Here is a 22,263-nt window from a genome sequence, read left to right as displayed (position 1 = left end):
CACATGCCAAAAACAAAAAGTTTGGTCATAAAACAGTTCTAATAAGAAATCTGCCTGGCCTGCTCACACCTGTAACCCCAGCACTTTGGGAGGCAGAGGGATCAGAGCCCAGGAATTTGAGACCAGCCTGGGCAACATGAGGATACCGCATCTCTACAAAAAATAAAAATTTAGCCAAGCATAGCGATGTACGCCTCTAGTCCCAGCTACTTGGGAGGATCACTTGAGCCCAGGAGGTCAAGGCTACAGTGAGCCATGATCGTGCCACTGTACTCCATCCAGCCTGGGTAACAAAGTGAGAACCTGTCTCAAAAAAAAAAAAAAAAAACCTGCCTACTCATACCGGTTCTATAGAAGAAAGTAGCAATCTGTATGTAATAAATAGCATTACCATTTTTAATATAGTAACGTGACTGTCTTAACATTCAGAAAATATGGAAATAGCTAATTATTTCTTTTTACCTGCCTATGACCAGTGTTAAAAATTTGAGAGGTATACCTCTAGGCCTTTTTTTTTTTCTGTGTTCATATAAGGATGTATAGGTTTTAAGCCAGGCGCAGTGGCTCACGCCTGTAATCCCAACACTTTGGGAGGCTGAGGCGGGCGGATCATCTGAGGTCAGGAGTTTGAGACCAGCCTGGCCAACATGGAGAAACCCCGTCTCTACTAAAAATACAAAAATTAGCCAGGCATGGTGGCAGGCACCTGTTATCCCAGCTACTTGGGAAGCTGAGGCCGGGAGAGTTGCTTGAACCCGGAAGGCAGAGTTTGCAGTGAGCCGAGATCATGCCACTGCACTCTAGCCTGGGTGACGGAATGAGACTCCGTCTCAAAAAAAAAAAAAAGGATGTATAGGTTTTATAATATATTGACGTACTACATTTGTATTTCTTTATGACATGATGGTATAGCTTTTCATGCCAATTCCATGCCATGTCCTCTAGCCATACACTGCCCAGTATGGCAGCCACATGTGGTACTGAGCACCTGGAAAGCGGCGAGTATGACTGAAGAACTAAATTTATTTTATTTTAATGAATTTAAATAGCCACATGTGGTTATTGCAGCCACACTGGACAGCGCAGCTCTAGACCTGCTTCACTCTCCTCGGTGACACACGACAGTGCCTTGTGTGCTGTGTGGTTCCACCAGAGCTTATTCACCATTCCTCTGCTGGCAAGTACTTAGATTCTTAGTATCTTTACCATTACAAATGCTGCAAGATACAATGCTTGGTCAGAGCATATGTGTATTTTTAACTTTTTATAGTAGTTCCCACATGACTTTAAAAAAGGGTATAGTGCTTTTTCATGCCAGCCAGTATTATTTTAATTTTGCTAATCTAATGGATAAAAAAAAGATACTGCAGTTTTGTTTTTTTTTTTTTTTTAATTTTAGACAGGGCCTCACTCTGTCACCCAGGCCGGATTGCAGTGGCTCAATCACAGCTCACTGCAGCCTCAACTTCCCGGGCTCAAGTGATCCTCCCACCTCAGCCGCCCAAGCAGCTGGGACTACAGGCATGCACCACCACACCCAGCTAATTTTTGTATTTATTTATTTTTGTAGAGACGGGGTTCCACCATGTTGCTCAGGCTGGTCTCGAACTCCTGGGCTCAAGCAGTTTGCCCACCTTGGCCTCCCAAAGTGCTAGGATTACAGGTGTGAGCCACCATGCCTGGCTATTACTTTTCTGTTTAGAAGACATTTACCTATGTTAGTGGTTAAATATTCACAGCATGTGGCATAAGAATTAGTGTTAAGAACCTTTGTATGAGTGAGTGAGTGAGTGTACATTTGAGAAACAGAAAAGCAAATTTAAAAAAGCAAATAAAAAAGGGGAAAAAAAGGAACCCTAGTAATCTGCTGGCTTACTGCTGAGTTTATAGAATATAGGACTCAGATTCTGAATAGTTTAGTAATTCTTACATATAATTTCTATGGATAGTCGAATCTCTGCTAGCTCTACCCAAAGATTAATAAAAACAGCATGAATGCAGTGGGTGTTCCCAAAATGGCTAACTGAATCTCAGAAGACCTGGGATACCAGTCAGATGTACAGTATGGAAGTAGAGAAGGGTAAGGCAGCACTGTCACCCCCAGCCAAGGGCTGCAGTCAGGCATGCCCAGACGGCAGGCCTTGGCAGGTCTACCTCAGTGCCTTCCAGAGAAAGACTGAAAAGGAAAGCTTAACGAAACAGGTCTAATGACAATATTCTTGAGCAAATACTCTATAGTGGTAACATTCCCATGAATTGATTTGATGTATCTGCAAAGGCAAAAGGAAACACGCAAAGACATCGAAGGCCAAAAACATTCACAGAAAGTCCTGGCCCGCCAGGCATGGTGGCTCACACCTATAACCCCAGCACTTTGGGAGGTGATGACAGGAGAACTGCTTGAGCTCAGGAGTTTGAGGCCAGCCTTAGCAACATAGCGAGGCTTCATCTCTACTAAAAATCAAAAAAATTAGCGGGGTGTGGTGGTTCGTGCCTATAGTCCCAGCTACTCAGGAGGCTGAGGTGGGAGGATCACTTGAGCCTGGGATCAAGGTGATGGAGCCTGCAGTGAGCTGAGATAGCACCACTGCACTCCAGCCTGAGTGACAGCCAGACCCCATCTGAAAAAAATATATAAAAAATAAAACAGTCCTGGCCCTCTTTGACTAGTCTGTCTCCACCAGGGCCTTTACTGTCTGTCTAAGTTTGAAAACAGAATAATGAAGGGGGAAATCACTAATTCTAATCCATTATATAGCAGTAGCCAAATTACATATTACAGGAGTAGAAACTGGATTGTGAATAAACAAAAATGGAGACGTTGTGGTAACTTAACACTAAATGGATGGTTATCAATCAGAAAGGTACTTCTTTGAACACAACTAAGGCCTTCTATAAGCAATACCATGATAAGCTTGCTTTATCTGATAGAAACTAATTTTAAAATCAATGTGAATTTACTGCACTGACGGGCAAACAAACCCAATGTACTAGAGTCATTAAGCTGATGTGTATTTCATTTATTTAAATCCTCACTGCTCTAAATTATTTATATTTTAGCATTTAGCTATGAATCAAGTTTAATCTTGAGAATTCACAGTATCATGGCATACTCAAAAATAGACTATAATTTCATTTTTCTTTTGAGTGAAAGTTTAAGGTAAGTTATGTTGATCTAATTTATTGACACAAGCATATTTATTTTCCAAATAAAAGTAATTCAGTTCCAGTAGCACAATTTTTTTAAGTTCTAAGGTAGCTTTCTCAAAGAAAACCATTTCAGGGTGTCCATTAAAAGACCATCTGCGAATTGTTTTTGCAGGGACTCCTAATCAGTCAGGAGCAGAAGTAGAATGTAAGCAAAGTCACAAACCTCCCGTAAGAATTCAGTTCACCAGGACATAGCTCCTCTCTTATGAAGGGATGAGAAGCAGACCCCAAACCCAGTGTCACAGTCTACCTGGAAACAGCAGCAGGCTTGGGGAATGCTTCCAAAAGGCTATGCCATTCAAGCTCTCAGGTTTTTTGGTTAAAAATACAACTTAGGCCAACTGCAGTGGCTCATGCCTGTAATTCCAACACTGGGAGGCTGAGGCAGGCGGATGGCTTTGAGCTCAGGAATTCGAGACCAGCCTAGGCAACATGGCGAAAACCCATCTCTACAAAAAATACAAAAATTAGCCGGGCGTTGGTGGCTCGCACGTGTAGTCCCAGCTACGTGGAGGCTGAGGCTGGAGAATTGCTTGGGCCCAGGAAGCAGAGGCTGCCGTGAGCTGAGTTGGTGCCACTGCATTCCAACCTGGGTGACGGAGTGAGGCCCTGTCTCAAAAAAAATTGTGTGTGTGTGTGTGTGTGTGTGTAATTATATGCAGGGGCTTCCAATTTTAACAAAACTGCTTTCAGCTGATAAAGTTAGGGGAGACCTGAACTTTTGGGGGCATGGCGGAGTGATATTAGCATGATTGATTGTATTTTAGAATATAAAAGACTAATGAAAACCTGTAAACTCTGAGGTCCACACTTTGAGACATGAGTTAAAGGTTTTAATTTTAGCTGACTCATACCTAGGCCGATGATTCAGAGTTTAAGGAAAAGACAGGCTGGTTCTTCTTACCCGGCAGTTGTTTCTCCAGGACTTTCTGATCAAGTTGATGAGGGTATTTTATCTTCAGTGCTTTAAGAGAAACAAAGAAAAAGACTTAATTGATATCTACTATTATATGGATTTAAATTATCCACACATATCAACAGATGGCCAAATGATAGAGCTATTCAGTGCAAATTGGCAGGTCTAATCAGTGTTTAAAATTCTTTCTATTAATCCTTCCATGGATTGCTAACAACAACAGAAATAGCTGGACAACACTTTCCCTTTTCCCCACTTAGTACTTCTTTCCTGACAGCTTGGCTAGGTTTTCAAGTCATAAATTCACAAATCACAATTTGGTTCACAACTCCAATACCTCCCACATTTATAACACTATTAAATGAGTTTAAAACATAGGAGTTACAAAAATGTATAAGAATTTAAACATGTTTTAAATTATTCATTTCTTTGACAGAGCGCGGTGGCTCATGCCTCTAATCCTGGCATTTTGGGAGGCCGAGGCGGGTGGATCTCCTGAGGTCAGGAGTTTGAGACCAGCCTGGCCAACATGGTGAAACCCCATCTCTACTAAAAATACAAACTTAACTGGGTGTGGTGGCACATGCCTGTAATCCCAGCTACGCGGGAGGCCAAGGCACAAGAATCGCTTGAACCCGGGAGGCGGAGGTTGCGGTGAGCCAAGATCGTGCCACTGCACTCCAGTCTGGGCAACAAGAGCAAAACTCCATCTCAATTAAAAAAAATTAGCCGGGCATGGTTGTGTATGCCTGTAGTCCCAGCTACTCCAGAGGCTGAGGCAGGAGAATCGCTTAGAACCTGGGAGGCAGAGGTTGCAATGAGCTGAGATCACGCCACTGCACTCCAGCCTGGGGGACAGAGGGACACTCTGTCTCAAAAAAAAAAAAAAAAAAAAAATTCATTTAAAACTCAAGGCATTTACTTAGGTACTTAAGAGGTACACACTTAAGAGAAACACACTAACTGTTTCAGCACCTAAGGACTCAAATACAAATAAACTATTTGAATCTGAGATTCTTACTTAGCAGCTGGTTTTTCAGCATAAGTGGTTGCTGTGTTTTGAGTTCCCAATCTTCAGGTGCACCATATTCTGTTTAAGAAAGTAAAAGAGATGAATGATAAACCAAAGGCCACTATAAGTAAAAACAAAACAAAACAAAACAAACAAAGGATAGGTAAGTGTCCAGAGAGCCTGGGCATTTCCCAGGACACATGGAGCTGCCTTTATTCAGTGTGATTTTTAGGAGTGATGGACAACAACCACTTCCAAGGACAGAATCTTCTATCTACCCAGAGCTGCAGACTCTGTAGCTTATCTAGCTCATTGTTAATGACCAGTGAAACTCAACAAAAGACAACAAATGAAAAGCAACATGTTTACATGTGTATTACATCAATGTTCCTTAGGTGTCCTGACTCAAAACTAGCAAGAGAAGACTGCCTTCAAATACTTCAAATGTTTTCCCCGAGTGTCACCTTTGGTAACAGTTCTCTTTCTGCGCTGACAGAAACCTGGTGCCACCTGAGACACAATCCACAGAACACTTCTCACGTTTCAACCAGACCGTGCAGTGCCAGGCTAGGCGCTCAGTACCATACTGCAAACCAGTTCCTAGGCCTGGACCACAGCCTCCACAGGAGAGGAGGAAAGCAGTACTTTTTTCCTGCTCTAGGCCAAACAGTGACAACATTTCTCTAAATCCCCCCATCTATCTGTGCTTTTGTCTTCTAGCATTCTTAGCAGTGAAATACTCAACAATACCTGCCCGGCTGCTTCACAATCTTCCCTTGCCCACCCCCGAGTGATTTAGAATTCACTGAGCGTGGCCAGGAAATTGGGCCGGCTAATGGAGTCATTTGAAAGTGATTCCTCTAGGCTGCTTTTCTTCCTTAAAGATACTGTTCAAGCCTAAAGCATTTATGCAGTGAGCTTCTTGCATTAAGAAATATAAAAAAGGAAATAACATAAAACCGAAATGTGGAATAATAATGTCATCAAAACAAAATGGAAAGTACATCAGGGACAAACACTCATGAATTCTTAGCTTCAAAGCCTGAAGAACCAGGCTGGAGGATTTAAGGAACCACCGTGCATGCCAAGTGCCAGCCTTGGTAGCGAGCCCTCGGGACGAGAGCTTACTGCAGAACTACACTCATACGAACTTTCCTATTCACTAGAATTACCTGGGGGGCTTTAAAAAATACAGATGCCGGCTGGGCGCGGTGGCTGTTGCCTGTAATCCCAGCACTTTGGGAGGCCGAGGCGGGCGAATCACCTGAATTCAGGAGTTTGAGACCAGCCTGGCCAACCTGGTGAAACCCTATCTCTACTAAAAGTACAAAAAATTAGCCGGGCATGGTGGCAGACGCCTGTAATCCCAGCTTCTCAGGAGGCTGAAGCAGGAGAATCACTTGAACCCAGCAGGTAGAGGTTGCAGTGAGCTGAGATCGCGCCATTGGACCCCAGTCTGGGCAACAAGAGCGAACTTCCATCTCAAAAAAAAAAAAAAAAAAAAAAATACGGATGCCTCGGAGATAAACTGGAGTGCTTCCTACCCTTCCTACAGTGGAGCATGGTTCACCACCTGAAACCTGGTGGACATATTCAAGAGAAGAACCTACATTTAAGAAGTGCTTTCCCTGGCCGGGCGCGGTGGCTCACGCCTGTAATCCCAGCACTCTGGGAGGCCGAGGCGGGCGGATCACAAGGTCAGGAGATCGAGACCATCCTGGCTAACACGGTGAAACCCCGTCCCTACTAAAAATACAAAAAATTAGCCGGGCGTGGTGGTGGGCGCCTGTAGTACCAGCTACTAGGGAGGCTGAGGCAGGAGAATGGCGTGAACCCAGGAGGCGGAGCTTGCAGTGAGCGGAGATCGCGCCACTGCACTCCAGCCTGGACGACAGAGCGAGATTCCGTCTCGCAACAAAAAAAAAAAAAAAAAAAAGAAGTGATTTTCCGGCCAGGCGCAGTGGCTGACGCCTGTAATCCCAACACTTTGGGAGGCTGAGGCAGGCAGATCACAAAGTCAGGAGTTCGAAGCCAGCCTGGCTAGTATGATGAAACCCCGTCTCTACTAAAAATACAAAAAAAATTAGCCAGGCATAGTAGCGCATGCCTGTAATCCCAGCTTCTCAGGAGGCTGAGGCAGGATAATTGCTTGAACCCGGGAGGTGGAGGGTGCAGTGAGCCAAGATTGCACCACTGCACTCCAGCCTGGGCAACAGAGCGAAACTCCGTCTCAAAAAATAAATATACAAGAATTAGCCAGGCATGGTGGTGTGCGCCTGTAGTCCCAGCTACTTTGGAAGCTGAGGGAGGAGAATCACTTGAACCCAGGAGGTGGAGGTTGCAATGAGCTGAGATTGTGCCACTGCACTCCAGCCTGGGTGACAGAGCAAGACTCTCTCTCAAAAGAAAAGAAAAAAAGAAAAAGAAGTGCTTTCCTGCCATGCACGGTGGCTCACACCTATAATCTCAGCACTTTGACAGGCCCAGGCGGGTGGATCACTTGAGGTCAGGAGTTCAAGACCAGCCTGGCCAATATGGTGAAACCCCGTCTCTACTAAAAATACAAAAATTAGCCAGGCATGGTGGCGGGCGCCTCTAATCCCAGCTACTCAGGAGGCTAAGGCAGGAGAATAAATTGAACCCGGGAGGCAGAGGTTACAGTGAGCTGAGATCACTCCAGCCTGGGCCTGGGCGACAGAGCAAGACTCTATCTCTCTTTTTTTGTTTTGAGACGGAGTCTCGTTCTGTCGCCCAGGCTGGAGTACAGTGGTGTGATCTCGGCTCACTGCAAGCTCCGCCCCCCGGGTTCACACCATTCTCCCGCCTCAGCCTCCTGAGTAGCTGGGACTACAGGCGCCCACCACCACGCCCGGCTCATTTTTTTTTTTTTGTATTTTTAGTAGGGACGGGGTTTCACCGTGTTAGCCAGGATGGTCTCGATCTCCTGACCTCGTGATCCACCCACCTCGGCCTCCCAAAATGCTGGGATTACAGGCGTGAGCCACTGCGCCCGGCCGACTCCATCTCTTAAAAATAAAAGAATTGCTTTCCCTTCCCCAAATGCAAACCTCTCCACTTCAAGAACATAAACCGTCTCCCAGGTTCCTCCTGCTGAAAGATACTGCTCTTGCCCTGCTGCCCTTGCCCCAGGAAAGTGCCTATAGTCCATTCAGATGAATACAAGAAGCCCAGGAAAGGAAGAAGGGCAAAAGCAACACTGAGAACCTCTTTTGATACCCAAGAAAAAACTTTGTTCCAGCTGGAAATCCACCACCTGAAGGCCACCAGTGTATACGCACGTACTCAGGCAGAGGAACTGGTATCTGGGATGGGCTGTGAGGAATTCTTCGCTGAGTCTGTTTTTTTCCGGATCCTTATGTCCACCAGCCTGTTTCCACTCATTTCCAAAAGCTTTTCGGTAGTCAAGCTCAGCTCTCCGCCTCTCCTCGGGGAGAATCTATGTTCATGTGACATAAAAACAAGCCTATTACAAAGCTTTTTTCTAACATGTCCTTTGCATTTGGCACCTTGTCCTTCCTCCATAGCACATGCAGAAAATAATCAAATTGAGAGGGACAAGATATAGTTTTCACCCTTCTTTTTAACATTGACAGAACTCAGGGGTTTATTAGAAAAGAAAAAAGAATTTCAGTTTTACACTTTTTTTTTTTTTTAATTTGAGATGGAGTCTCGCTGTGTCGCCCAGGCTAGAGTGCAGTGGCATGATCTCAGCTCACTGCAACCTCCACCTCCCAGATTCAAGTGATTCTCCTGCCTCAGCCTCTGGAATAGCTGGGATTACAGGTGCATGCCACCATGCCTGGCTAATTTTTTTGTATTTTTAGTAGAGACGGGGTTTCACTGTGTTAGCCAGGATGGTCTCGATCTCCTGACCTCATGATCTGCCAACCTCGGCCTCCCAAAGTGCTGGGATTACAGGTGTCAGCCACCGTGCCTGGCCTACACTTTTAATTCATGCGAGTACTTGCGCATAGGCCAGTTTCAGGACTACACCAGGTACCCTGGGTCGCCTCCCCCAGGTCTGCCTGGAGGCACCTGCTCTGGTGGAGCTGACTGACTCCCAGTGAATGCACAAAAGTGCTGGCAAGGACAAGGCATGGACTTCCCACTTTTATGGGGAAGAGTGGCTGAGAAGGGGAGGAGAAAGCAGCTCTGTGGTCTGTGTTCTTTCTGCCTACATTCCCTGAAAACATGGAGACGGTGCCTGGTGTGCCTCAAATGATAGTGCACTGATCTAAGTGGAGGACTCTCTCCTGAGGAGCTGGAAAAGAACCACTATTATGAAACTGCACAAGGCTAATCTTTACCATTCCGAGGAAAGCTACATCTCACCCCCTTTACAATATTCAAAAATAATTTTTTTTACTTTTTTTTTTTTTTTTTTTTTAATTAAGACAGGGTCTCACTCCATTGCCCAGGCTGGAGTGTAGTGGCATGTTCATGGCTCACTGCAGCCTTGGCCTCCCGGGCTCAGGTGATTCTCCCACTTCAGCTTCCTGAGTAGCTGGGACTACAAGCACTTACAGGCGCGTGCCACCACGCAGCTAATTTTTGTATTTTTTGTAGAGATGGGGTTTCACCAGATTGCCCAGGCTGGTCTCGAACTCCTGGACTCCAGCGATCAGCCTGCCCCAGCCTCCCAAAGTGCTGGGATTACAGGTGTGAGCCACGGCGCCTGGCCTAAAATCATTTATTTTCTAGTCTAAAAAATAGCTAGTCATGACACCAGTGCTCACCTCACATTTGTTCAGCGTCTTCAGCTGGCCAATGCTGGCGATAATGAGCAGACGTGCCGTCTCTGCTTCTTTGTCCTCTTTGGTCAGGGGGTTTCTTAGGCAGGACAAAGCCTGTAGACTTGGTAACTTCTCTAACTCATTGAAAAACGACCACTGAAACACAGCAAAAGGAAATAAATGAAAAGCAGTATGTTTCATGCTACTTTTGCAGAAGTTTGAACCAGCAACAGGAAAGCATGTCCCTAGTTCTAATCTGAGGCAGGGAATTTCATCATGCACTAAGCAATCCCCTCTAGAAAGACCACATACTTTTACTCTTTTTTTTTTTTTTTTTTCTGAGATGGAGTTTCGCTCGTTTCCCAGGCTGGAGTGCAATGGCGCGATCTTGGCTCATCGCAACCTCTGCCTCCTGAGTTCAGGCGATTCTCCTGCCTCAGTCTCCCGAGTAGCTGGGATTACAGGCATGCGCCACCACGCCCGGTTAATGTTGTATTTTTTTTTTTTAGTAGAGATGGGGTTTCACCATGTTGGTCAGGCTGGTCTCGAACTCCCGACCTCAGGTGATCCGCCCGCCTCGGCCTCCCAAAGTGCTGGGATTACAGGCTTGAGCCACCACACCCAGCCCCTTTTACTCTATTAATGTGCCATTTAAGTGTGAAGTCCACTTAAGTGTGAAGTGAACTAATTTCTTTCTTAACATTTTTGGCTTCTTATGAGGAGTTTCACGCTGAGGAGGCATTTCTCTTTCAAATTAAATTTTTTTTTTTACTTTTTTGGTAGAAGGAACCTCCAAACTCTGCCATGAGAGTGGAAAGAGGCAACAGTGTGCTGGGCACACTCCGAAGCAGCTCTTACTTGTGATATCTGATTGTCGTTTACTACCAGGTACTTCAAGGATGGGAACATGGATGTTTTGCACCCTATAAAAAGAGGAATGAAGTTACACAGTAGAAGTGAAAGTAGCTGAAGTATAGTGTGGGGGGGCAGTGGGGAACTTTACTAATCTTATATACCAATTCCAGCATCCGGAAAATGTAGAGAAGAAATTCCAGTGTCAGAAAGGATTAATTGTTCTAACCTGAAATTCAAAATGTAAACTTTGATTACACAGAACAATCTAAAATGCTATGGGGTATCAAGCAGACTCGGTTTGTAAATTTTTTTCCTACACCCTGGGTTTTTAATCCCATGTAAAATACTTAGAAACCATAAAGTCCAACTTAGGACACACAAAGTGAACTCTTTATCCTATATTCTAATGACTCCATAGTCACCTAATGGTTCTTGAGTACCTACTGCTATGTCAGGTGCTAAATGCATCTCAGAGGAAAGAGACCTGGTCTACTGCCCGGAGTTTAATGAATGAAGACTTTCGGCATTATCACCAGGGTCAAATTACTCATTCTTCAAATTATCTGGTATAGACATAGTCCACATTATACAGGGTTCACAAGTAAATTTTCTAAATGAATTCAAATGAAAATTTCCCAAAGGAAATTACTCAATTTAGAAATTCCATCATTGTTACCACGTTTCTATTGAGAAAGCATACATAGCATACGAAAACTGCTTCACTAAGAATTGACTGAACACTATTGTATCAGGCATTTAGAGGCAAATTACCTGGGCAGGTGGGCTATCAGATACAGCTGATTTTCATCAATTAATTGATTAGAGGAAAGGTCTAATAACTTGACTGTCTGGAGAACATCTGTTGGCCTGTAGGGAAAATAAAATTTTTTCACCGTGAATTTCTCTCTTAATTGTTTTCAAATATACAGCCTTAAAATCCCTGCATTTGGCACGATGGAGGGCTGGGGATAAGAAGCAAGTAAATCTGACTGTAAAGGGGCAACCTGAGGGGTCCCTGTGGTGATGCACATATTCTTGCCGGTATCAGTGTCACACCTAGCCTGTGATCCTATATCACAGTTTTGCAACTTGTTACCAATGGGGGAACCTGGGTCATGGGTACAAGTGATCTCTGTGTATCATTTCTTATAAAACTTCATGTGAATACATGATTATCTCAAAATTAAAAAATTTAATTTAAAAAACCTGCAGGCCAGGCACGGTGGCTCACACCTGTAATCCCAGCACTTTGGGAGGCCGAGGCGGGCGGATCATCTGAGGTCAGGAGTTCAAGACCAGCCGGGCCAACATGGTGAAACCCCGTCTCTACTAAAAATACAAAAATTAGCCAGGCATGGTGGCACGTGCCTGTAGTCCTAGCTACATGGGAGGCTGAGGCAGGAGAATCACTTGAACCAGGGAGGTGGAGGTTGCAGTGAGCCGAGACGGTGCCATTGCACTCTAGCCTGGGTGACAAGAATGAAACTCTATCTCAAAAAAAAAAAAAAAAAAAAAAAAAAACCTGCATTTGCCTACATAATGAAACCCTTCTGTAAACGAAAATCTTTAAGATTCTGAATCCTTTAATTCAGAATCTGTTGTAAATTTTCCCACAGTTAGGTTAATTTTACATAGTAATTTAATATTATTAATTAAAAAAGGAGATGAGGCAACAATATATTTCAGAGAACAAAGTTTTACATGTACTTTGGTACAATGACCTTAAACAGATGATGCTAATGAAAAATACATTATTTAATCCTTATAGCATATCCTACAGAACTTCCATTTAGAAACAGCAAGTTGGCCAGGCACAGTGGCTCACAAGGTCAGGAGTTCGAGACCAGCCTGGCCAAGATGGTGAAACCCCGTAAAAGATGGTGAAACCCCGTCTCTACTAAAAATAAAGAAAATTAGCTGGGCATGGTGGCAGGCACCTATAATCCCAGCTACTCAGGAGGCTGAGGCAGAAGAATCGCTTGAACTCAGGAGGCGGAGGTTACAGTGAGCGAAGATCGCCACTGCACTCCAGCCTGGGCGACAGAGTGAGACTCTGTCTCAAAAAAAAAAAAAAAAAAGAAAAAAAAGAAACAGCAAGTTAATACACTGATGCAAAACTAATATAACTCATGTCTTCACAAATATTTAATTCTGATGAGTTTCCTTTGATTAGAACCAATTACTGAAATTCTAATTTGTGAAGGCAATGAATAATAAGCATTTTTCCTAATTCTTGTTTGCAAATCCTTCTAAAAATTAAGGTTAGATATAATTGAGACCATTTATTTACTCAGAATGATGACTAAATGGGGATAGATGCATTTAAGTAAGTGCTAGTTACCTTTCGGAAATGAAAATGTTGTTAGACTCAAGGTAGAGTTCCTCCAGGCCTGGGCACCCCGCGGCACACCGCAGCACCTGGAAGAGAAACTCGGTTCAGGCTCAGGCGGCCTCTGCTGGCTGTTTCTTCCCGGGTGTTCATAGGAACCACCATAAGGATTCAGCTCAGTTACTGTTTCAGCAAACAAGTGCCTCACGGACAGTTCATAAGACTATGTTTCAGGCCTGGAATGGTGGTGGGGGGTGATAAATAAAATGTTAAGGGGTTGCATTTTAATGCTGTGGGAGCACACACTGTGGGCACTTTGAGGCCTTGGAGGTACATGTCAATGCATGGTTTAGGTAAAGCAGCTACGAGGTGGAACAGGAGATACTAACTGCACATATTATTTGATAGAATTTGCTTAACCAAAATAAGTAAATTGATGTTACACACCTTTCCTCAATTCTAAATGCCAATCTGGGTTTGTAAAGGATATGCTAATTTTTCATATCCTTTCATAAATTTCTCAACAATTATTTCTTCTTTCATTATTATTTTTTTAATTATACATTTTTAAAAGTTTTCATTATATATTTATGACAAATATTCTACATCCACGATTCTCTCCAGTCAAAAGTTCTTTGAGATCGGGCACAGTGGTTCATGCCTGTAATCCCAGCACTTTGGGAGGCCAAGGCAGGTGGATCACTTGAGATCAGGAGTTGGAGACCAGCCTGGCCAACGTGATGAAACCCATTACCACTAAAAATACAAAAATGGCCAGGTATGGTGGCACACGCCTGTAACCCCAGCACTTTGGGAGGCTGAGGCAGGCAGAATGCTTGAGGTTGGGAGTTTGAGAACAGCCTGGCCAACATGGTGAAAACCCATCTCTACTAAAAATACAAAAAATTAGCCAGGCGTGGTAGTGCATGTCTGTAATCCCAGCTACTTGGGAGGCTGACGCAGGAGAATCATTTTGGCCCAGGAGGCAGAGGTTGCAGTGAGCCAATATCACACCACTGCACTCCAGCCTAGGCAACAGAGCAAGACTCCATCTCAAAAACCAAATAGTTGAGATGACGCCCTTGGCCATGGCCAATTAGAGAATGGAATCATCTGACTCACCCATCCTGCAAACAGTCCTGCAGATAGCACAGGTTTTAAACTGGCTGTTAAACCTGCCCGTGACCTCACTGGCCTTGGCCACGTTCATCCACATGGATGTGTGGTCCTTGGCACTGATGATGCAGTTGCTGGTGGAGCATTTCTGCAGCACGCACAGATCCACGAACTTGCTGGCGTCTTTCTGCATGTCGAGACCGTGCCTGCTGCCACCACACTGCGCATGAGCCTAATTTTTTTTTTACAAAAAAAAATTTTACAAAAAATTATTATATATTATATAATTATGTATAATAATATAATATATATATATAGCATCTACAGGATCTCTCTATGTTGCCTAGGTGGGTCTTGAACTCCTGGCCTCAAGTGATTCTCCTGTCTGGGCCTCTCAAAGTGCTGGCTGGAATTATAGGCGAGAGCCACCATGACCAGCCTCACCAAATATTTCTAAATTTTCTCACTGGAACTTTACTGCCATCTCCACCACTTGAATTTCTGTGTGCCCTTCCTAGTTTATTTGGAGGGTGAGATGTGTCTTGCTCTGTCACCCAGGCTGGAGTGCAAAGGTGCAATCCTAGCTCACTGCAGCCTCAAACTCCTGGGCTCAAGTGATCCTCCCACCTCAGCCTCCCAAAGCGCTGGGATTGCAGGTGTGAGCCCCAGTGCCAGTGCCTGGCCCCTTCTTGTCTTCCAGCTACATCTACACCTTGAGAGGGAGTAAGCGCCTCACAGAGGAGGGGCCCTAGGAAAGAGGCTCCATGGCCGCGGGCATATTAAGGGCACAAGTGGCCCACCTGTCTCTCACTGAGCAGCCTCTGTGGCACTTCCTGGGTGAACATGGCTGGGAATGTATTTCTACACCCTTGGTTTGAAAGTGGAATGCCCAAGCTGGGCGCAGTGGCTCACGCCTGTAATCCCAGCATTTTGGGAGGCTGACGCAGGCAGATCATTTGAGGTCAGGAGTTCAAGACCATCCTGGCCAACATGGTGAAACCCCGTCCCTACTAAAAATACAAAAATAAGCTGGGCATGGTGGCAAGCGCCTGTAATCCCAGCTACTTGGGAGGCGGAGGCTGGAGAATTGCTTGAACCCAGGAGACGGAGGTTGCAGTGAGCCGAGATCACGCCACTGCACTCCAACTTGGGCAACAGAGCGAGACTCTGTCTCAAGAAAAATAAATAAATAAAAATGAAAGTGGGCTGGGCACGGTGGCTCATGCCTGTAATCCCAGGACTTTGGGAGGCCAAGGTGGGTGGATCACCTGAGGTCAGGAGTTTGAGACCACCCTGACCAACATGGAGAAACTCTGTCTCTACTAAAGATACAAAATTAGCTGGGCACGGTGGCACATGCCTGTAATCCCAGCTACCTGAGAGGCTGACGCGGGAGAATCACTTGAACCTGGGAGGCGGAGGTTGCAGTGAGCCGAGATTGCGCCACTGCACTCCAGCTTGGGCAACAGAGCGAGACTCTGTCTCAAGAAAAATAAATAAATAAAAATGAAAGTGGGCTGGGCACGGTGGCTTACACCTGTAATCCCAGCACTTTGAGAGGCCTAGGCGGGCAAATCACCTGAGGTCAGGAGTTCGAGACCAGCCTGACCAACATGGAGAAACCATGTCTCTACTAAAAATGCAAAATTAGCTGGGCGTGGTGGCACATGCCTGTAATCCCAGCTACTTGGGAGGCTGAGACAAGATAATTGCTTGAACCCGGGAGGCAAAGGTTGCAGCGAGCCAAGGTCGCACCATTGCACTCCAGCCTGGGCAACAAGAGTAAAACTCCGTCTCAAAAAAAAAAAAAAAAAAAAAAAAGAAAGTAGAATGCTCTGGGTGTGTGAAGTCAGTACACCTCAGACAGGAAACAGTACTGCCAGATATAAGTCCCAAATGCTGCTGTGCCAAGGACCCACAAGTCTACTTTTGAGCCTGGCTGTATAAAATGAACAGTGGATTCCAAGAGCCGAACTTCTAACAAGAAAAGTATGTGAGAACCTTTCTGCTGCTTGGCTTCTGTTCTAAAAAAAAACTTACAGGAAAACTCAGGAAGCTAGTCAATAGCCAACACTACGGCTTTTCGAAGCTCAGCACATACTTGTTCATACCATAACGGAGCGCCACTGTTTATAAAGGCACCAGAACAAGTCAAAATGAGCTGAGATAGGACATGGATTTCCAGATGCAAAACTCAACTATGATGCTCTTTTAACTCGTTTCTATAAGGCACTTTAATGAATCTTGTTATCTATTAATAGATACTAGGATGATTTAAATGAAGCCACAGTTGTACTATGAAACTGTACTAACAATTCTGTATTAAACCAAACATTTTTAATTGCTTATTAATGTGTAATAAAACAAAGAAATATGATTACCTCAGCCCACGTTATTCCTGTTTGATTGAGGACTAAAACCTTCAGTGCAGAAAGCGTTCCAGTTAATACTGAACCGGAGGGAAATTTTAGTTTATTTTCACTGTGTAGAAAAAAAAGATACAATGTACTTATTTCTTATACAGTAAACCCAAATGAAATAGTTGCTGAAAGCAACAATTTGGGTTTTAATCTAAGGGGTTTGATTTGTTTCAATCTTAAAATGGAATTATATTTTAAAAATCACTTTTTTAATGATGCAAGTGAATCAAGACTACCTAATTTTTAACATCTACAACATACAACTTTTTGGTATCAGCTGTGTAAAGATGCTTTCACAGGATTAGGGTAGCTGTATGCGGCTGCAGGCTTCCTAAACCCAAAACTCAGGCATTTGCAAGGTGAGCTTCCAGCTTCACAAGATATAGCTCTGGATACTGCAAAACAAAGTCCCGTTCTCCAGAGTCTTACTGATACACTGAATCATGGGCTAGAATTTTGCTTCTCTAAACATAGAGTCTGCCCTTTGGCTATGAGGATGGATGAAATTATTGCCCCTTAAATTCTTTCTCAAAACCCTAATCTCAGAAAGTATTCAATCCTGACAGTCACTTCGAAAGATGATACTATTAAAAAACACAAGCCCGTATTTCCAGAAGATGAGACACCATGGGTTGAATTGCCCCCGTTTGCTCTATTTGGGAGCACAACTCATTCAGGCCTGTCTACCGGCTTTACTGTACACTCACCTGTCTATGCAAAAATGGTTCAAGAATGAAAGGGGAAACCTGTGCTGGGCACGGTAGCTCACGCCTGTAATCCCAGCACTTTGGGAGGCCAAGGCAGATGGATCACCTGAGGTCAGGAGTTCAAGACTAGCCTGGCCAACACAATGAAACCCCGTCTCTACTAAAAATACAAAAATTAGCCGGGCGTGGTGGTAGGCACCTCTAGTCCCAGCTACTTGGGAGGCCGAGGCAGGAGAATCGCTTGAATCTGGGAGGTGAAGGTTGCAGTGAGCCGAGATCATACCACTGTACTCCAGCCTGGGCAACAGAGTGAGACTCTGCCTCAAAAAAAAAAAAAAAAAATGGAGGAAGCCTGGCTAAGCCCTTGGAAAGTTAGGTTCTGAGATGAAAACAAATTAAATATTCAGGAAGGCCTAGAAAAGTGTGACATTAGTAAAATAGGTAGATTAATGAAAAATCCTTATCAAAACAGAATTAAACAGTATCCCAATGAAATTACTCATTCCTACAGCAATTAAACGCTAGAAGTTTTCAAATAAACAAGCACTTTTAATAATATCACCTCTCCTCTCCTACTCCCCAATTAAATATCACCTCCCCCAACCTTCCATCTTTACGGTCAGGCTAAAAATAAGATCTTGCAGTTCAATGAAAATCTAACTCATCCCCACCTGATAAAAGTTAAAACACATTCCTTATTCATGAATCACCTCATGTGACCGTTTGCAAGGCTATAATAATCAATGTGCCCTTAAAGATTAAAATGTCCTTAAAGAGGCGGGACATGGTGGCTCACGCCTGTAATTCCAGCACTTTAGGAGGCCGAGGTGGGTGGAAAACCTGAGGTCAGGAGTTCTAGAACAGCCTGGCCAACATGGCGAAACCCTGCCTCTACTAAAAATACAAAAAGTAGCTGGCAGTGGTGGTGGGCACCTATAGTCCCAGCTACTCAGGAGACTGAGGCAGGAGAATCCCTTGAACCTGGAAAAGGGAAGCTGCAATGAGCCGAGATCGCGCCATTGCACTCCAGCCTGGGCGACAAGAGTGAGACTCCGTCTCAAAAAACAAAACAAAACAAAAAAATATATATATATATATACATATATATACACACATACATATATACATACATACATAAGTCTGGGCACAGTGGCTCACACTGTAATCCCAGCACTTTGGGAGGCTGATGTGGGCGGATCACAAGGTCAAGAGATTGAGACTATCCTAGCCAACATAGTGAAACCCCGTCTCTACTAAAAATACAAAAATTAGTTGGGCGTGGTGGCTCGTGCCTGTAGTCCCAGCTACTCAGGAGGCTGAGGCAGCAGAATCGCTCAAACCCGGGAGGCCGAGGTTGCAGTGAGCCAAGATCACGCCACTGCACTCCAGCCTGGCGACAGGGCGAGACACTGTCTCAAATAAATAAATAAATAAATAAATAAAGTGTCCTTAAAGATTAAATGTGTCCTTAAAGTTAAATTTAGATAAATTCAAGTAAACCAAAATCTGGCTGTATAAAAATGTCTACTAGCGAAGCAGTTGCGTTGTCTGGGGTATACACCTGGTATTCCTCTTCTCCCACCAGGAAAATTTAGGACACAGACACACATGAGGAGTTTAGGAGCAGAGGTTTAACAGGCAAGAGAAAGAAGATGGAAAACAGCTCTCTCTCTAGTAAGAGAGAGGGAACTTCCAAGAAGAAAAAGCCAAGCTGGCAGCAGATGCAGATTTTTTGTTTGTTTGTTTGTTGTTTTCTGAGACGGAGTCTCGCTCTGTCGCCCAGGCTGGAGTGCAGTGGCACAATCTCGGCTCACTGCAAGCTCCGCCTCCCAGGTTCATGCCATTCTCCTGCCTCAGCCTCCCGAGTAGCTGGGACTACAGGCGCCCACCACCACGCCCGGCTAATTTTTTGTATTTTTAGTAGAGATGGGGTTTCACTTTGTTAGCTCTGATGGTCTCGATCTCCTGACCTCGTGATCCGCCTGCCTCAGCCTCCCAAAGTGCTGGGATTCCAGGCGTGAGCCACTGCGCCTGGCCCTTGTTTGTTTTTTTGACGGAGTCTTGCTCTATCACCCAGGCTGGAGTGCAATGGCACGATCTCAGCTCACTGCAACCTCTGCCTCCCGGGTTCAAGCAATTATCTTGTCTCAGCCTCCTGAGTAGCTGGGACTACAGTCACATGCCACCACGCCCAGCTAATTTTGTATTTTTAGTAGAGACGGGGTTTCTCCATGTTGGTCAGGCTGGTCTCGAACTCCTTACCTCAGGTGATCCGCCTGCCTCGGCCTCCCAAAATGCTGGGATTACAGGAGTGAGCCACTGCACCCGGCCCAGATGCACAGATTTTAGTTTGACTTGAGGAGGCAGTGTCTGATTTACTTAATGCTCACAGACTGGTTCAATCAGGCATGACATTTACACAGCCGGGAAAGGCTGGCCACCCCACCCTAATCTTACTATGTAAATGAAATTTCCCTTTGGCTGGCACCATCTTGTCTGCTCCTTACTGTACACGTGGCTGGAAAAGAGAAGGGAAGATGGAGCTGCCATCTTGAACCTGATTGGCTCAACTGTCAGCATCTATGTCTGCAGCTCGATTTTACAGGCTGCTTGTGTTAGAAAGGAAAATAATTTGGGGCTGCTTTTCATTAAAAGGAAAACCTTACTGAGGACTTCCATACCCTCACTATCAGCCTGAGTAATTTCTTCTTAACTCCTGTATCATCAGGTGGCAGCCTTAACCATTCCGGCTCCCTACCTCTTTCCACAGAGATGCTGTGCGGAAGCAAGGAGAGATGAGCTTTATTGTTAATGAAAATTCAGCAACCAAGAGTTCATACCTGACATTAAGGACTTCCAGGTGTCTGAGCTGATCAGCAATGTGTATCACTTCATCCCATGATGACAACAGGTTTTTTGACAAATCTACCTTTCTGATATCTAAAAGCACATGTTAAGAAACAGTAATTTCAAAAGATTCACAAAAGACATAAAAGTAGTTATTCTTAATTCCAGAGCATGAGCAATTAACTTTTCATTTTATACCCTCTAGTCAGCTTCAAATTTTTTCAGGAGTACATAATATTTTTAAGTTATCCAAAACTTCACTGAGAAACGAAAAAGTTCATTGTGAGGCCAGGCGCGGTGGCTCACGCCTGTAGTCCCGGCACTTTGGGATGCCAAGGTCGGGGGAATCACTTGAGGTCAGGAGTTCAAGACCAGCCTGGCCCACATGGCAAAACCCCATTCTACTAAAAGTACAGAAATTAAACAGGTGTGGTGGCACGCGCTGGTAATTCCAGCTACTCAGGAGGTTAAGGCAAGAGAAACTTGAGCCCGGGAGGCGGAGGTTGCAGTGAGTGGAGACTGCGCCACTGCACTCCAGCCTGGGTGACAGAGTGAGACTGTCTCAAAAAACTAAAAATAAATTAAAAGTTCATTGTTATATACTCAAAACTTGAGACAAACATCTACAATCAAATGACAAAGAACCAAATGTCATAACGCTAAACCATCCTAGCACTATCCAACAAAAGTAGAGGGGAAAAGCAGTGAGGGTAACTTTGATTTCTGAAGCACCTAAGGTATACACACAAGCCTCACCCCAGCATACGACCTTCTATGGGGCACCATTACCATAGGAATCTCCAGATAAACAGCATCTACAGGGAGAGAAGAGGGGTCAACTTGGGACACAAGTTCAAAAGTGCATGAGTTAGGAATTGAGAGGGTGTCTGGTAGCCTGGAAGCAGTTGTAACAGTATCACTCCAACAGCCCCTGATACAGGGATTCAGAGAGGATAACACAGTGGGGCTGGAAAAACAAAGCCGACAGGCAACACAAGTGGAGGTGAGGGGCTAGGTGCAGGTGCAGCACCATCAGGAAGGGGCACAGCTTAGCCAGGTCCCCGCAGAGAAAGACAGAGGAGCTTGCAGCAGGACCGGGCCAGCTACTGGAGGAGCTACACTCTCATCTAATATGTGTATGTGTGGAAATTACTCAATGCACTCGTCTATTCTGCAAGTAATTATTTAGGGCCAGGAGCATCGCAGTGAGCAAAGCAGAGTGTTATCGGGGAGAGACGATCACGACACAGGGGCCTCAACAGTGTGTCACAGGCAGGCCTGTCTGTGCTCAGGGACAGAGCAGGGCATGCAGGAAAGGTGTGTGGCTGTTCTATATGCAGTGCCCAGGGAAGGCCACCTCCTCTAAGAGGGCATCGAGCAGAGAGCTGAGGGAAATGGGGGAACGCCATCTGGGAGAGGAGCACATGGCGGAGGAGTGACAAGAGCAAAAGGCCCTGGGGTGGGAACGAGCTCAGCCTATGACCGGGACTGCCAGCGCCTGCGTGACTGGAGCAGAGGGGCTTGGGGGTACTAGAAACAAGGTCACAAGGAACAAGGGGCCAGGCCACATCACAAAGGGCCTTGCAGGCCACTTCAAAATCTGTGCTAGTCTTTGCTTGAAATGGGAGATATTGGAGGCTTTGAAACAGCGACAGGTGACCTGGGTCCTTTAAAAATCACTCTGCTTTGACTTTGATCTATATTATGTCAAAAAACAAAACAACAACAACAACAAAAAAAAACAGTAAAAGTCACTGTGCTTCTGAGTTGAGCACAATTGCAGGGAAACAAAGGAGGGCCGGGAGTCTCCAGGAGGCCGGAGCAAACCAGCAGCATGAGAGGGCAGAACATGTCAGAGGGGGCGTCTGACTCTGGAAGTGGGGCTCACAGGATTTGCCAATGGATTTAGGTGTGGGGCATGGGAGAAAGGGAGTGTCAAGGACAACTCCAAGATCTGTGGCCTGTGCAACTGGAACTGTCATTTATTAAGAGGGAAAAGACTACAGGATGAGCAGGCGTGGGTCTTAGTTTTGGACATGCTAAATCTATGATGGCTATGAAACATCCAGACAGACGTATCAAAGCTGCAGCTGGAGA

At 44.9% G+C, this 22,263-nt stretch overlaps 1 protein-coding gene across 4 annotated transcripts in view; it reads right to left on the bottom strand.

Moving 5' to 3' along the window:
* The window catches only part of TBCE (tubulin folding cofactor E), a 91,372-nt gene that overhangs the window by 1,953 nt on the left and 67,156 nt on the right, over positions 1–22,263 (bottom strand). For 3 of the 4 annotated variants that reach the window (XM_031001199.2, XM_063707961.1, XM_031001206.3), the window contains 10 exons: positions 20,160–20,259; positions 16,574–16,673; positions 13,089–13,165; positions 11,519–11,614; positions 10,909–10,973; positions 10,751–10,815; positions 9,896–10,048; positions 8,442–8,595; positions 5,148–5,216; positions 4,115–4,174 (listed from right to left, as the gene is read on the bottom strand). In XM_031001199.2, the coding sequence (XP_030857059.2) occupies positions 4,115–4,174; positions 5,148–5,216; positions 8,442–8,595; positions 9,896–10,048; positions 10,751–10,815; positions 10,909–10,973; positions 11,519–11,614; positions 13,089–13,165; positions 16,574–16,673; positions 20,160–20,259 (939 nt within the window). Of the gene's footprint in view, positions 1–4,114; positions 4,175–5,147; positions 5,217–8,441; positions 8,596–9,895; positions 10,049–10,750; positions 10,816–10,908; positions 10,974–11,518; positions 11,615–13,088; positions 13,166–14,271; positions 14,425–16,573; positions 16,674–20,159; positions 20,260–22,263 lie in introns of all 4 variants that reach the window. The other variant, XM_031001207.2, reaches the window with a different exon arrangement.

Source organism: Gorilla gorilla, chromosome 1 (assembly GCF_029281585.2).
Source record: "Gorilla gorilla gorilla isolate KB3781 chromosome 1, NHGRI_mGorGor1-v2.1_pri, whole genome shotgun sequence".
Taxonomy (NCBI): Eukaryota; Metazoa; Chordata; class Mammalia; order Primates; family Hominidae; genus Gorilla; species Gorilla gorilla.
This window is presented reverse-complemented; position numbering and strand designations above follow the sequence as displayed.